The 16726-nt window shown below is 39.5% G+C and overlaps 1 protein-coding gene across 29 annotated transcripts in view; it reads right to left on the bottom strand.

Annotated features, from left to right (window-relative positions):
- The window catches only part of LOC108030573 (protein phosphatase 1 regulatory subunit 12A), a 31795-nt gene extending 15931 nt beyond the window's left edge, over positions 1–15864 (bottom strand). For 9 of the 29 annotated variants that reach the window (XM_050886400.1, XM_050886404.1, XM_017103490.3 and 6 more), the window contains exons 1-10: positions 15688–15864; positions 14379–14918; positions 4838–4950; positions 4215–4769; positions 3630–3718; positions 2831–2944; positions 2322–2412; positions 1228–1614; positions 569–667; positions 374–502 (exon numbers count right to left, since the gene is read on the bottom strand). In XM_050886400.1, the coding sequence (XP_050742357.1) occupies positions 374–502; positions 569–667; positions 1228–1614; positions 2322–2412; positions 2831–2944; positions 3630–3718; positions 4215–4769; positions 4838–4950; positions 14379–14633 (1832 nt within the window). In that variant the 5' untranslated portion in view covers positions 14634–14918; positions 15688–15864. Of the gene's footprint in view, positions 1–373; positions 503–568; positions 668–1227; positions 1615–2321; positions 2413–2830; positions 2945–3629; positions 3719–4214; positions 4770–4837; positions 4951–14378; positions 14919–15663 lie in introns of all 29 variants that reach the window. The other 20 variants (XM_050886413.1, XM_017103501.3, XM_044095295.2 and 17 more) reach the window with 13 other exon arrangements.
- Between the last annotated feature and the right edge of the window lie 862 nt (positions 15865–16726).

The following is a 16726-nucleotide window of genomic DNA, read 5'->3' as shown; positions in this document are numbered from 1 at the left end:
AAAACATCGATTCATCGACATTTAATATCGACAAATTAAAAAAAAAAAAAAGTTAGTCTTAAAGATCCAGGTTATTATATCTTTGATCATTTAAGTTGTATAAAATTATATTGATAGTCTTATATTATTCTTCTTAAACTGTATAGCTGCATATTCTTATACACCTTTCAAAATTTTTCGACCATTGAAGTTTAACAATAGTACGAGTGAACACTTCAAGAAAGCAGCATTTTTAGTAAGACAAGAATTTTTTGCAGACACTTTAAAGAAATCATGCTACACACTTTGGGGAGCAGAAATTGGGTTAGCAGTTTGCTTGCGGGGTTAGCTCAACGTCAACGAAAACAATAACTTATTCTCTTTCTTTCATTACTTGAAGAAGTTTTTGATAATATTGCCCGCGGATTGCTTGGGCGGTGGCTTGGAGCTCTCCACATCGCTGACACTGGCCGTGGACGAGCTGCCATTATTGCTCTTTTCTGATAATTTCGCTGTAACTTGGCTAATTGATCGACAACGGAGTTTTTAAAGAAGATATTATTTAAAATGTTTTAAGGAATAAACTCACCTGCGAATTGGTGGGGTCTGTACAGTCGATGGAGAATTGAGCGCCGAATTTGCCGGGGCAGCCGCACTTGCTGGCGTGGCAATCGTAACGTTCGGTTTCCTGGGGATAATTAACATAAAAGGATTTTAAAGAGGGGTTCGTAGTTTAAAGGGGAATACAGCCAAGAGAAAGTATACGACATTGGTGCGTTGCCTAGGAAAATATGTTAATAGTCGAGTGCAATGAGTTTTGGTTCTGAAGGTGTAGACGAGAAGAAGCTAGGCAGAAGCAGAGTAAGGTTAATAGTCACAACAAATTAGACTGGGGTTAGCAGCTATGAGTGGTTCCTTAAACTAGATCAGATCTTAAGATAGAAAAATGCACATGCTAAAACAATTTTCAAATTTTAAAAACAATCTTAAATGTCAATAGTAAAATTACTACTAATTCTACAAATTTTAGTTTCTATTTATCGATTACAAATTGGAGACTACAAAGTTTGGCCTAATATACCGTTTTAGTTCTCTTTCCAAATACTACACTCAACTAAGATACATTTCAACAAAGTATACACTTAAGTTTCCATTTTCTTATTTTCAAGAATTTCAACAACAATACTTAATGTATCTCAACAATCTGATCTAGTTTATTTCTTAGGACGTGGTGAATGCAAAACAAACCTGTAATACATTGAGTTATCTTTGAGTGAGGCCGATCTTTGTACGCTATATAATTGATTTGTTGCCGAAGCTGCTGCTGCTGGTTGTTGAAGTTGTTGTGGTGTGCTTGTGTTGTTGGTGTTCGAGTGTGTGTTGTTGAATGTACTGACTGTTGTTGTTGTGCTTGTTGAGGTGCTTGTTGTCATTGTTGTTGTGCCAGCAGCATATCCCAACAGCAGATCGCTTTTGTTGTTGTTATTGTTGTTATTATGGTTGTTATTGCTACTAAGATTATTGTTGTTATTGGAATTATTGGCAGCAGCGGCATTAGCATTCGCATTCGCCGGCAGAATGGGACAGGAGTTGGCCTTTATGCGTGCCCGCAGCTCATTGTACTTTTGATAGAACCTGTCATACGGATTTTCAGATGGTATTCGAGCGATTTTCGAGGATATTTTTGCGAGCGATTTTACAGACGTTTGTTTTTTTTTTATCGAACGTTCGTGCGGGCGTACAGGTGGGCGGGCGGAGCGAGCAGGTGGGCGAGCGGGCAGGTTAGATTTCGGGATAAGCGTTTTGATGTTGTTGTTTTTGGTTGGTTGTGGTGCGTTGGTGATACAATTTTTGGTTTATTTGTTTGTATTGAAGGGTGGGAAAAAAATAAAGCAAAACAAAAACTTTAAAATCAACACAATACTTTGTTTTCCCTTATTTGTTGCCTTTTGCAGTCAACGCTTCACTTTGCCAAATGCGAATGGTGTTTCGGGAAAAAGCTCATAAATGGAAAGCTTGTGATTCATAATCATAGAGAATTGGGAAGCTTTCCCTGATCATGATACCAGCAGGGGTAAATTTAAAACAATTACCCATACACTTCGTGTTTATTTCGGTTATCAATATGAATGACTGGTTAAACATTGGAGTGTGAGTATGGCAATGATAAGCAAATGCAATTGGCAGAAAGTGAAAAGCAGACTGAAAAATCAACCAATAAATCAAGACCTTTCGGTGCAATTTGGCCGATATTCATTATATATGTGGGTTAATCTGTGATGCGGTTGTGTGTTTGTGTGTGAGCGGCACGCAATGTTTTATTTTCTTTGGATTCAACTCACTTTTGATCGTTCTCAAAGCTTTGCGTGCGCCGCAAAATGACGTCGTTGGCGGTCTCCGAGCTATTGCTGCTAAGCTCTCTATCAGGAACTTCTGCAAGATAATAATTGTATTGATTATTACTATCAGATTCGATTATAGTCGTTTGCAGTGCATTTCAGAGCTTTCAAATAGATAATTAATTCACAATTGAGTCAAATAAGTTATGCAGATAAGAGAATAAATTAAAAATATATTATTCTTGAAATATAATCAATTTAACTGGCAACTCGAAAAAAATCATTTAACATTTATAAACATATACCTGCTATATAAAGATCCTTGCTTTACTATGAATTAAATTAGTTGAAGAATATGAAATTAAAAAGCTCTTTCTAAACATATGATCTTGTTTAGAATCACTAACAAAATTGATAATCAATAAATGAACGTATACTTTCTAAACACATTTTGTGTAAATATATATCGTCAGCCCTTTAAACGCATTCTACACCTCCATTGGGGGACTTACGATTATTAGTGGGACTGTCGTTGGGTGTGCGTGGCAGCTTGCGTCGCCAGGGCGCCTCCTCCTCGACTGGATGTTCGGCGGCATGGATCTGCTGATTGGGCTTGACGTTCTCAGCTGAAAGGGCAATAGATGACACAACTTTAGTATTTATCTCAAAACCTTATTCAAATAGGGCTGGGTTAGTGGCTCATAAGCGGGCTTATCACAGACAGGGTTCGGCGAGGAGTTCCTCGATCAGGACGCAAAACAAGTGCCGACTACCTTCGCTCTCGGAAAGACTGGTCGAGTGTGAGCTCTCCGTGGAATCGCTCAGCTCTTCTGTATCGCTCTGGCCACTGGCCACCACTCCTCCATCTTCACCACCTTCATCATCATCATCAGCAGCAGCGTTTGGAATCAAAGCATCAGCTTTGGCAGCTTCACTTGAACCACTGGCAGCTGCAGTGTGCGTGATTTACAAGCAAAGACAATACACAAATACAAAGAGAGAGAAAGAGACACGGTACAAATACAGAGAGAGAAAAAAGGGGCACTACTGATGGATGATCATGAGCTTGATGGAGGCAAACTAAACTGGACAACGTGATCTTGAGTGACTAAAGTACGAGAGGCAGTGGCAAATGTTTTACGATTAAATGCTCCAACAACACAGGATTATCGCGCGTGAGAACCTAAACAGGATAATAAACAGGACAAACACAAGAGTGTGTGTGTGAGAGAAACCAAAGAAAGCTTTTCGTTTATATTATGCAGCCAAGGTAAGGTTATATATATGTCTTTGTTATCCAGGAATACGCACCATCCTTTGTGGCATCAGTTCTCACTTCGACGCGCACCAGTTTGGTGGGCGTCTTGTCCACGTGATTTTCAATCGTATCTGAGATTCTGCTGAAAGAGAGAGAAAGAGAAACAGTGAGTGGATTAATAAGATGATTTTGTAAAAATATATTTATTGTTAGGTATGCTAATCCACAGCGTTGTATCAGACTCAATCATGATTATAAAACATTCAAAGTAGTCTACAATTATATTATAAAACATTCAAAGTAGTCTACAATTCCAAATTTATTTTATGAATGATGTTTTCAGCAAACAAAACTTGTAATGGAAATGATTCACCTTATAAGTTAAGTCACACAAGATGAGTGATTTTCAACATTTTAAACTTTAGCTCCTAAGAAAATTATTTGTATTTTAGCAAATATTTGTATAAATACATTAATGAATCATGCAATCTTTTAAAATGGTGTTTTTCATTATCACGGGTCATCGAACCGAATACATAGTTCTGCCGCTTGAACATTTTCACACACAAATTACCTAATTTACAGAACTACTTTTGCACACCACAATTAATTCCATAATTTGTTGTAATTTTTCTCACCTGATTTGACTAGATGGTCGCCGTTTGTTGCGCTTGTTGGCCCGCAGTTCTTCCAGGAATTTGACTATTTTGCGATCGGCCACATCGATGCATGACTGCCCAGCATAGTTGCGTATGTCCATGTCGGCCAGTGACTCCACGAGCATCTCGGCCGTTTCCCGTTGACCCCAGTGTGATGCTGCGTGCAGTGGCGTCCAGCCATCGTTGTCCTGCCTATCCACATTGCCACGACCGGCCAGGAGCAGGCCCAGCACTTTCGTGTAGCCCTTCGCGGCGGCTACGTGTAGCGCGGTGGCTCCCGTTTTGGGATGCGGTCTGTCCACCTCGGCGGCATCGCTTCTCAGCCACTTTTTGGCGTCGTTTAGCATCGCTTGCTCCTCAGCCTTCCGAGCCTCATCCACATTGATGTTCAGCTCCTGCACCATCTTCTCCATGTAGTCGATCATGGCCATGTGCTGCACATCGATGGCCAGGTCCAGGGCCAGATCGCCATCGCTGTTCACAGCGGCCACATCAGCGCCATTTTCCACCAAGTACCGAGCTATGCTCACAAAGCTGGGGAGTGCGATAACAACAAAAGTCAGTTATTTAGACATCTTGGAATATTAATGATAATAACAAACCCGCAGGAGGCAGTGGCATGCAAGGGCGTCCAGCCCTCATTATCCTGTCGGTTTATGTCGGCACCTCGCTCCACCAGAAACTCCACCATGTCCAGATTGTCATCTATGCACGCCTGTAAAAGATAAGGATAAGTACTTGATTAAGTAAATGAGTATTAAAGTAATAAAATTTAAAGTATATATTTATATGAGCATTTCTATTGCACCCATAAAATAATTTCAGACTTTATCAGAACCTCATTATAGCAACAGTGACAAAATAAGTCGTCAAATTAAACTTTCTTAGTTTTAGGAAATTTACAATTGGTATTGATTGCGATCCTTAAATACGAAGTAATTTATTTAGAGCGTCAAATATTTAAGACGACAAAAAATGTCTACAAGCTTAAGTCATGGTTATTACAATATGCCGACGTCTGCCTACAATTACGCATTGTAATTCCACATGGAAAGGTCAAACCCATAAACATCCATCCTTGAAACAGTTCTACTTTGCCAAACGAAATGTATTTATTTACATTTTTATAGCCAGAAACACAATTCAATTCCCATATGAAGTCGTAAATGCAGTGCATCAAAAGTTGAATCAACTTTCGTAGAAGAGATTCGCTGTGGTGCCTTCGATTTGCTTTTATAAGAGCTAGTAAAATGTTTTAAAATTTGTGTTTATCTTGCTAAAACGCTAAAGTAAACAGCCAGCGAAGACGCAAGCCCGGGCCGAGAGCGTATCCAGCATGGTTGGGTTGTTTATGCGGATTTCCGCTGAACCCGCCTAGACATCTTCGTTAGGCTGGGTGGCACATGCACGCCACTGAACGATGATATCATCGCCCGCTGCTCGGGCGCTTCTTTGGTCCGCTGCTATCTGTATCTGTGAGCCAGCGAAGAACCAACCCAACCAACCCAGCCCAGCCCCGACCCCACAACAATGCCGGACTGAGTCGAGTGGAGACGACAACGCCTCGTAGTTGCAAAGGCCGATAAGCATTCTTTGGCGCAAAAGCAACAGCTCGGCCAAAGGAAAAGAAAGTAAAAGAAGAGGGGCCCACAACAAAAGGCGCTAACTCTATCAATGCACGGCACAAAAATCTACCACCGCATTCCACATTCCACATACAAAGGCTCTTATCTGGCGAGGTATTCATAAGCCATGTTATGGCAAATTGCCAAAATCACTCTATCTACATAGTGCGCTTATCAAACATTTCAATTTCGGGGCTCAACCCGTACGGCAAACTTAAGGCATGAATAAACTTCTAAATAAAAAGGGTTTCTTGTAGTAGATACAAGATACTTTAAAAAGGAAAATAAATATTTAATTTCTATAGTTATTTGTTACAAAATTATTCGTTGTAACAGAAAATGGCAAAAAATATTTATTTGCCCGGAAAGATACCATTATTTTAATTTTAACAAGTATTCGTAAAATGTAAAAAATGGATGAATTTTGTTTTAAGTTTTTTGATTTATATGACTCCATTTAATATAGGTTATGTAAGCATACACTTGTGTGTTTAGATACTATCCAATAGATACACTAAAGCAACTGAAGATACTTCTAGCTCTGTTTTCCCGGTGTATTTCCCGCCTTGATAACAGAGCACGTTTGGGGAGTGGGGCATTATAAAAATCAAATGACCGATTCCGATTCTTGTCTTTGTCTCTCTATCGTTCCCTTCTTTTCCTTTCCGCTGCATATGCTAATTCCAGTTCTTCACTGGCCGAGCTTCAAAGTTGCTTTTAAAAGCCCAAAGCAATTTCCATTTCGCAGTAAAACAAATAAAAAGTAAAAAAGGAGGCCAGATTGAGGGAGAGGCGGCGGGTGGTCAAACAATTTGTAAATCTGGAACGCAGCCAATTAATTAATTATGAACAATTTTGATAAGCTGACCGGCCGGAAAGGGGAAGGGGCTCTGCGGAGCGGCAACGCCCACGCGTGACCATCCGCAAATCGAGTCGACGACAATGCCCAGTGACTCCGTGGTATGCGAGCATTTTTGACACGAGCTATTCCATCAGCGAAATTCCCCCAGCAGCGATTCCCCAGACTTTGGGCCTTAATGTCAGAGCAACGGATTCTACGCTATTTCCATTTGCACTGCCAACCCAAAAGCAGTGAAAAGGCGAGAAGAAAAGGCAGAAAAGCAGAAAAAACTGCATGCTAAGTTTAGCCTTTTGTTTTGGCACGCCATTGAGCGGCATTTTCAGCCGTTGCACGCCAAATGTTATTCACCTCGCCGCATTACGTATCCGCCGCGTAGGCCAACAGCGACTTGTTGAGACGGCTTTCAGACTCTGGGCCGCCAGGCCGCCGGCCTAACGTGGCTCATTACGCGGTAGTTCGCCAGGCGCCAAGCTCCATTTGGCCCCCGCTTTGTTAACCACCAATGCACATAATTCTGGCTTATAACTCAATAGCCTGAATAATTCTCGGATGAAGAGGCAGGCTCGAGAGTTCCGGGGAAAACTCCTCTTGAAAAAGCAGGCTGGGTGTTTCGGTTCTGCTTGGATCCCACTAAATATTCATGTGAGTATTGGTTCGTTTGGATTTCAACATATATAACAAGAGGTTATTTAATATAAGCAGGGAATTAATTTAAACAAATGTCATATAGCTCCATTAAGTGCAGCAAACTTATTTAAAATTTATTGAATTTTACTTAAAAAATTGTTTATTAAAAACAAGTTTGTACAATATAATTATTTAGTTAAAGTCTAGAAATAATATATTTGTTTGTTTTTTTTTTATTGAAGATTTTTATTCTTTTGGTGAAGCCATTAAACTAGGGTACTTTACCATCATCAATATCTGTTCAAATGAATTCTGTACCTCTTTTGTAAGAAGCACATCTAAAAGATTAATTTAAACGAATGTTCTTTGACTTTTTATTATTGTTTGACGTTTTGAAGAAGAAATGAAAAAATAACAAATAAAATAACAATTAAACATTAACAATTTGAACTGATGTCCTTTACTATATTTGATTGGTCTTACATAATATTTTCCTCTAAAAGACTTATTTTTCCCTATAATATTTAATCACATTTATATTTATTTTCAATTTTCTAACATTTTTCTGGTTTTCCCATGATTTGCTATTAAAATACATAAAAGATGATGAAATTAGTTGTATTCTAAAATACGTTTTTAAAAAGCATTCCCTGCCACTCATTGACCTGCCGCCTTGGTATACAATAAAGAAACCAAATGTACGTATATTATAAACCAAATGCCAAAATAGACGAGCCAACCGCTTGAGTTCAATAAATTACAAGTTTGAATTAGCGCCACAAGATAAAAGTGCAAAGAATCTACATAAACCATATGATATATACCATACCCATAGACCGGTATATATATCTAGACGTGCCTATATCCACCCGATTTCGAGGCATTTTCGCTGTGTGAAATGTTCTCGCACATTGCAAAGCCTTCAAACAATTTCTTTCGTATCTATTCCTTTTATTTTCTTGAGGAAAAGTTCTCATGTATCCCAATAGCTTTTTGCCACTAAAAATGCTTGGCATATTTTGCCAAATTGTATAACGATTTATTCAGCGCCGTTTGAGTAGGCGCTTTTGGTCAGCTAAATTATTTCCGACTTTGAATATGTATCTTTTTTTAACTCGGCCAGGTGGAAGCAAGACATCTGGACTGAAGAGAAGTGTGAAAAATAATGAACACAAGTGATTGCAAAATGAAAAATAAACAAACAAAAGGAAACCCCAACGGAAAAAAAAGAATCCAGAAGATTTCCTTATGAATCCAAAGATTTATGGTGTGCGCCCAGAAAAACAACGTAATTGTATTTAAAAGTTTATAAAAAAATATATTATAAGTTAGCTGGGGCACCTTTGAACTCTGAAAAACTTGTGCTTTTAACGAAGCTTTATAAAAACAATCTTATCTATTTAATGTTTATTTGCCTAAGATTTCAAGCGTGAATAAGCTGATGTGATAATCACTCTAAGCGTTCACCCAAGCAAGTTGTCGTTGATAAAATATATATCTTCTAAGTTTACAACAAATTGTTAATGTGCGAAGAGGAATTCCGGGAACTAGTAAAATAAATATGGTTTCAATACTTCTTGGAATTCCCGCATATGACGACCAATAGCATATGGAAGGTATTATTTATAAAATAATTATTAAGGAACTTTCCAAGAACAAGTATAACATTCGATCCATAAAACGCATATAGAAATTAGTATGATTTTCTGCCGAACTATTTCTGACCTCATGTCGTCATGGGTTCGCAAAAAGTATATTCTTTTCGTAAGTTCCCGCTGGTTTCGGTTCGTTTATCCATAAAACAGCAGACTTCGGATCGTGTGTGTGCGGAGCGGCGCGTGCAGGCTAAACGTATAATAATTATAATCGGGCGTCGGCAGAATTGGCAACCAGATATAAAGGAAAAGAAGAGATTGGATAGGCCTAAATCAGAGAAACTCGGCTGTTAAACGAAACATTTTTAATGGCACACATTTTGTCGGCCGGCTGTATGGCTAGAAATGGTATTATGCAACGCACACATCAGATACTGGCAGCAGATACAGATGCGGACAGCGGACTGCAGACATCACATCAAATTGTATCTGGCATCGAGCGAATTTTCATTTTCATTTTGATCATTCGCATTCGTTTGTTATTTTGGGTGTAAAACACGAAACGAGAAATAAATCAAATCAAGTGTAGCGACCGCACCGCATCCATTTATATACAAACAACCTAACAGATACATCCAGAGATCATTCCGCACACGCGCGCCGCCTATTCTTGAGGATATTCGATTTGTATCTGTGAGTCGGTCGAGTGTGGAGTGCTGCGCGTAGTCTGTAGTGTGTAGCTGTGCGTTTCAACAGCTGTCCGTCCCGTCAGTCCGTCGAGAACCGGGCCAAGGTTAGAAAACACGTCAATAAAGCGCGTTAGCCGAGAGCAACAAATCTACTAGCGACTGCTAAGACAGCGTGTTTTATTTGGGAAAACTCACGCAGCTTTTCCCAACCAGCAACTCCCAAACGACCAGGACTCGTCATCGATCTGCGGCTCACGATCGTCATGTCAACGGATCGCCGGTTGTTGCCAGTTCGATTATTATATGCACTCAGCACTGACTATAGCTCAATTTGAGAGAAGTCTTGACAGAATAATTTCTTAATTTATGCGGCGCCAGCGTGCCTCTCCTGCCCCTACCCATTAAAATCGAAAAATATCAATTGCTAATTGGCAGAAATGTATGTATATAAATCAATTCTTAATTTGAGCATATCATTGAAAGGCCTGATTAATGAAGAAACATAGATTCGCACTCAGGGGACCAGAAAACCAGCTTCGATACAGCTGGGGGCCTCTTATAAATGGTTAAATTAAGCAAATTATGTTGAAGCTTTCATCAAATAAACATATATCCTAAGTATACAAACTTTAAACCTTGGAACAAAAGGTCTTAAAATAATAAATTGTATTTTGGTTAAGGCTGGAACATTTGTCTCATCCTAATAGTTTCACTTTAAAGGAATGATTCAAAAGAAATGATTCATTTCATTATAATTAGCACATATTTCCATATGGCACACTGAACAAACTATAAATTTTGCGATAAGCCCACGTATTTCCAAAAAATTCTAAATTCAACGCTCATAACTGATTCGTGTGAAGAATGTGCGGACCATGAAACACAATTTTATAAAAGATATTCAAAAAAATAGCCTCACATTATCCTTGAACTGTATTTAAATGTAAATATCTGAGGCTGAACGCTTGTAAACACACGTAATTTATTGCCATTTCTTTGATAATTTCCCACTTGTCCCCCAGTGAGTTTGAACGTCAATGCACGCTGCTAGCTTGTAGGCCACATGAAAATCAAAGTCAGCCAGCGGCATGGATACACGGTCACTTGCAGCAGCCTCCTCCGTCCTCTATTTTCTATCTTCCTCTCCATCAGTCAACATCATTCATACAAAGTCCAAGGTAGCGGCGAAATACAGTGGAACCAATAGAACACGGCTTTTTATTCCATTTAAAAAAAAAGCGTCTTTTGACTGACATTTCAAACAATTGTAGAGAAAATTGTCCAAATTATTACTATCAAATCCACGAAGCACCAATCTTTTTATCTAGGTATGATGTTTAACGACTATTTTAAAATTATTACTATTAAATAAAAAAAAAACGATCTTAAGATATAGTGTGCTTATATCGATTAAATATCACTTCCCTTTACTTTTATCATGAAAATCAAATCGTGACTAGTCTCGCCTCTTTTTCAAAATCACTTCATCTCAAACAATTAATTTAAGAGCAATTTCGTCCTTATTTCAAGAACGTTTCTTCTCAAATAAGATTGTTTTGTGAATTTTTACCCAAAGTGAGTTAGTAAAAAAGGAATATTGATATCGAATCAGCGAATCAAACTGAAATAAACAAATTCTACTTCGCTTAACAATTCGGAGTCTTTTTATTATGTTATCACACATTTACAAAGTATTTTTTATCGCAATTCTTCTTTGCCTTGGCAAGGGAAGTCCGTTCTTCTTATCAAAACAGTTGTGCTTTGGGTTTCCGAAACATTTTAAAGCTAATTCCAATATTTCCAAATATGTGAATGTGAAAAATATTCAGCACTCATGCGAGACTGACTTGTCCAAAAACATCCTTCTTGATAAGGGCAATTTTGAAACGGTTTTCCCTAGGTTTCAATCCACTGTGGCTATCCGTCTGCAGCAATCGTGTCGCATGCCATTGAAAATGTGGTGCAGGTGTGGTGCTGTCGTCGTCGATGCTTATGAATGGAGGCCCAAGCATTGAAAATATGTGCACGTGAAATTGGTGCGGCATGGGCCAAAGGAAAGCAACCACACAGGTACGTAGGTACCTACAAAGAAAGCGCGGGGGTGGACTTTTGCAACCATTAGAGGACTTGTAAGTGCAGGCGATAAGATAATTATTTTAATAAATGCAATCGAAATTCTGCTTTGCGGTTAGCAAAAACGACGACGGCAAGTGAAACAGCAAATAGCCGCAGGCTGCGACCGCACTTGCACCGCACACAATGTGGCAGGTAATTCAAAACGTTTGCACTGTTCCCATTGTTATTATTATTTATTATGTGTGATGTGCTGTCTTCTGGCTGTTGTAGTTGCTGTTGCTGTAATTACAGTGCACTCCCAGTCAGAGAAACCCTCCCCGCGACGCCCGTGCTGCGCAAATTAGCATCTGGTTAACAAGTGCGCCGCGGTTAAACGGTGAAAATCTACGACTCTTGCTGGCGCAGCATAATTAGAATCAATTATTTTGAATTGGAGCAGCGCACAGTGAGTGCAAGATGGCAGCGGACTTGCAGAACGCTTCGAAAACCGAAAAGGCGCGGCTTTCTTTATAATATTTAATTGGGAATTTCGATGGCCAGCCATTCTATGAAGTTCTGATTAGTTGAATATTACCCATCAATTTCCGAATTCTCAGACTCTGATCCAATTTCAGCATAATTACCATGAGGGCAACATGAATGTGGCATGCTAGGGGCAGCATAAGTAAGTGATTTGCCTCTCAATTATTCCGAATTTGTTCTTCTAAATTATTATCCTCTTTTTAAATATCCTGTTTCTTTTTAGGTTCTACAATATTATACATAAGTGTAAGATATAAGGATTCTGCGTTTCTGATAATAAGTGAGAATTTGGCTTTATATCTTTTCGTTGCCAGCAAGAATCATTCATTTTTCCCTCCACATAGTACGAAATCGAGTCAAACAAATGAGAGGAAAACCGAAAATGATTTTGCGAAAATCTTTGGGCTTTCAATATGTAAACTGGCTTTCATGTGTGTGAGGATTGTATGTTTTTCTCGGGGTTAAAAATAGAACATTTTGTGTTTTTCTTATTTAATGCTTGCCCGTTTGCCTTTCGCCTGTTGTTGCTCTGTTGTTCTGGCCATTCGACTTGTAAATCGTCGGCTTGCATTAGCCATGTATTTGCTGGGTGTATTTGTTAATATCCGAAATTCGAATTGTTGTTGCGGCGGCGGTGTTGAAACCGCAGAAAGAGCACGAAATACGCAACAAAAACATTGGTCGAGCGTCTGGCGATCGGCGCTGCACAGTGGGCCTGAAAAGGAGGTGCCCTCTTGACCTTGGTTGGGTCAGGAAAATTCTTTTCCGGATTATAAAACATGAATTCCGACAATATGTAATTTAATTAAATAGGACAATAAAAATAAATTAATTTGTTAAGCCATATCGTTAGTTTCACCTGTAATTCTAAGTCAATAAATTTTATTAGAATATATAGAATAACTAGGGCTATAAGTATAAGTGTTAACTGGTCGCTCTAAGATATAAAGTGAATAAGTTATAAATATTTTTAAATTTGTATTTTACTCATAATTTTAATTTTAAGGGTTCTACTGATATATTATTTGAAACTGAAGTTTTCAAATAACATTAAGATATTTATTTAAAAATAAATTTTCCCCGTTTCAAATCTATATTTTAAATGAATCTATTTTTAAAACAATTAAACTTGATTTTTCCTTAACTTCTTTGGGCACTTTTACTTCCTATAATTTAATACCATGATCAGTGGGGCAGTCGTTTGACCCACGGTACGGCCCACGTCAGCACCACAGTTGGACGCAACGCAACTGTGTCGAAATTGCATCCCCCTGCGCATGTTCCACCCCCACCACCCCCTCGCCTGGTCGCGTGATCGCAATTGCAGCAGACTGACGCAACCTGCCCCTTCTAAAGGAAAAACAATCCCCAACGAAGCGGGGATGTAGAATGGAAATTCATTATTGATGAAATGGAGAGCGCACCTGAAGTAGATCCAACCCTTTAAAGAGCGTTTAGAGCCGGGCACCTTCCACCCCAGGAATAGCGTGTTAAACTTATTAATAATTAATACCATTGAATAGGTGAAAAATGTTTAGCTTTCGCTCAAAGTACTTCACAATATGAAAGTATCTTTGTAACTTTGAGTTGATTTTATTATCGATAATATATTTGTTTACTAAAACCCCATTTTCCTTAAAAACATCTTTCAGTAAAGCAGGGCAAAAGTGGAAAAAGTAATAGTGACTCATGGTAAATCATGGTTCATTCGTTTGACTGTCAAATACCAAAAATATTAGAAATAAGAACAGATCAATTATCACCAATATATGTGAGTTTCCTTTAAACAAGGCAGTATGCTAAAGGTCTCATGTCAACCCTAGATTTCTGAATAATATTTATATATTATTACTTGTGGGTAGAATAGAAGGAGGGACGAATATTTCATATTTCTAAAGTTAAAAGAACTTTTGGTAAGTATTCAAAAGGTAACTCTTATCCACGGTATTTAAAAGTTGTCCACATTTAGTGCAATGTGCATTTAGTGCGATGTGGACAACTTTTAAATACTGTGGATAAGCGTTAGTTTTTGAATTCTTCTAGAGGGGAAAAAGTGAGATATTTTTAAATGGATGTGTTCAGTGGCCGTTGGAATATAAAAATCTAAACCAGTCCTAGGAAAATGACACTTGTTCAATGGGACAAACCTGATGCAGGGCGGTCAGGCCGTCGACGTTGGCCGTGTTGATGTCGGCGCCCTGGTCGAGGAGCTGGACGACCTCGTCCTTGTCGCCGGAGAGGCAGGCGGCGAGGAAGACGCAGCCGGAGCTGAACTTGATGCGGCGCCCGTGCTCGTGGCGGGGGGTGGGCGCGGCGCGGTTGGTGTCGGACTCCTCCCAGCGCTTCAGCTGCTCCGCCCGCTTCATCATCGCCGAGTTGTTGCGCGCGTCCAGCGAGGACATCTTGCAGATCCTCGCCTGGGCGACCCTTCAGATAATCCTGCTTTCCTTGGGCAGAGCGCGCGCTCTGTGAGATCGGGCGACCGCTCCAGTTATTTGTATCTGTAGCGTTGTTATGTTGTTCGCTCTATCCCCGGGTTTTCTTATTGTTTTTATTGCCCTTTGTTTGCACTGGGAATTTGCTTTTGATTTGCACTATTTATAGAAAACGCTTCACACTTTCGATTTTCGATCACAACTACACTTTGCTGTTTGTACTGCTGCTGCTGCTGCTTCTTCTCCTGCTTGCTGATTATTATTATTTTTCGATTTTTCTATTTTCCATGCGTGTGTGTGCGTGCGCGGGGTGTGCGTGTGTCTGCACACACTGGCATGCGGATCGCACTCTCTCCCTCTCGCTCTCTCGCCAAACAATGCTATTTGTTGTTAACGCGCACCTTTGTTGTTGCGTTCGATGGAAATTACACACGTTAGATGCGAAAAAGAGAGGGAGCAGGGGGTGGAAGATAAACAGTTACTGAGTTGGGGAAAATAATATTTTTAACCGCCCAAATTTTGGTTTTACATTTGGTAATTTAGCGTGCTAAGCAACCGTATTTTCAATCGGTTGAAAACACTTGCGGGTATTTTTACAGCCGCTTGTTTTTTTCACTTTGTTTATCATGCTCCCTTTTGCGCTCTCGCACTCACACACCCATGCAGTTAGGGCCTGCATACGCGCGCTCTCCGCCTGGCCTGCATGTGTGTGTGTTACCAATTTGACATAAATTCAACAGCCGCGACGCTGACGTCGCGAGTAAATAGAACGAAAATGGAAGCCGCGTATTTTTTCACGCACCAAAACGCGATGATTTTATGTAATTCTGCAGGCTAGCGGTATGCACAAAAGTCCTCGCAATTGCCTATGTAATTATGTAAAGGCATTTTTACATCGCCCCACTCCACACACACACGCTGGCCGCGCACACACACACACGTTGCCGCACACGCACGTAGAGAAAAATGGATTGCAGTAGAAACTTTTCACACACACCGAAAAGCGAAACGAAAAACGCACCTTTTCGCCGCGAAATTACCAGATTGAGGGCGGCTATTTGGGCTCTACAGGCTGCGGAACGCTTCGCTGACGCGCTCCTCGTCCGCGAGGCACTGGTATTTCACTTTATTTTGCATATTTTCGCCTGCTTTTAAACCGAATTTCATCCGCACGAACTTCACAGACCAAAAATTTTTGACGATGTGAATCGAAAGGTAATGCGCGGTATATTTTCCAGTTCCCGCGGCCGGTCACACTGCTTTCTTTCGCTAATAGGCTGTTCAGACAGATGCCGTTTTGTGCTTCAACCACCAAATTCCACACAGGCGAAATTTTCTCCTAAAAGGAATACACGTGCTAGAAAATGAGGTGAAAACTTACGAAAACTCAGCTTCGGCGGAAAGTGCGAACTCGTGTGCAGTATTTCATTAAACGTTTGTAGTATTTTTACAAGTAACAAGAATGTTTTTTAGGGATCCTTTCAAAGGCTCAAAACTCATCATGAAAAAGAGATTTTGTTTTGTTTTTGTTCTGTCGTACCCGGCAGAAGCGGGCAACTGTTGCAACGCAGCAAAATTCATTTTTTATCCAAACTATAAAACTCAAAACATGGTAAGCGAGGAAGATGTTATAAATATTTAAAAGTGTTCAAGCCGCTAGAGTTCGTTGGAAATTCTCTTTTTTTCGAAAAAACTTAATTATTAATCCTATTTGTAGGATATTCTGTTTTTGGTGAAGCGAACATGTGAAATTAAAAAAGCGTCTGTGTGAAGAAAGTATTAGAGGATCTGTGTTTAAAATCGGGCGATTAGTATCGATTAAAGCTTCGATAGTGCCTCTACTCGATAATTCTTAAAGTCATCGATGTTGTATGTTCGATAATAAAAAACTTATTTGAATTAAATTCATAGGTCAACTGGTCCAATTGGTAAACATACGTTACGAAGTTCGGGTAGGTTTCGGCGTTTACTAACACGCCATCTACATCATCAAAAACAGCAGCGGATTCCATTTACACATTTCGGAAATCTCAAACATGTGCTTTATAGTTTTAGTGTCC

Source organism: Drosophila biarmipes, chromosome 3L (assembly GCF_025231255.1).
Source record: "Drosophila biarmipes strain raj3 chromosome 3L, RU_DBia_V1.1, whole genome shotgun sequence".
Taxonomy (NCBI): domain Eukaryota; kingdom Metazoa; phylum Arthropoda; class Insecta; order Diptera; family Drosophilidae; genus Drosophila; species Drosophila biarmipes.
Note: the sequence above shows the minus strand (reverse complement) of the source record. Positions and strands in the feature narration are given on the sequence as shown.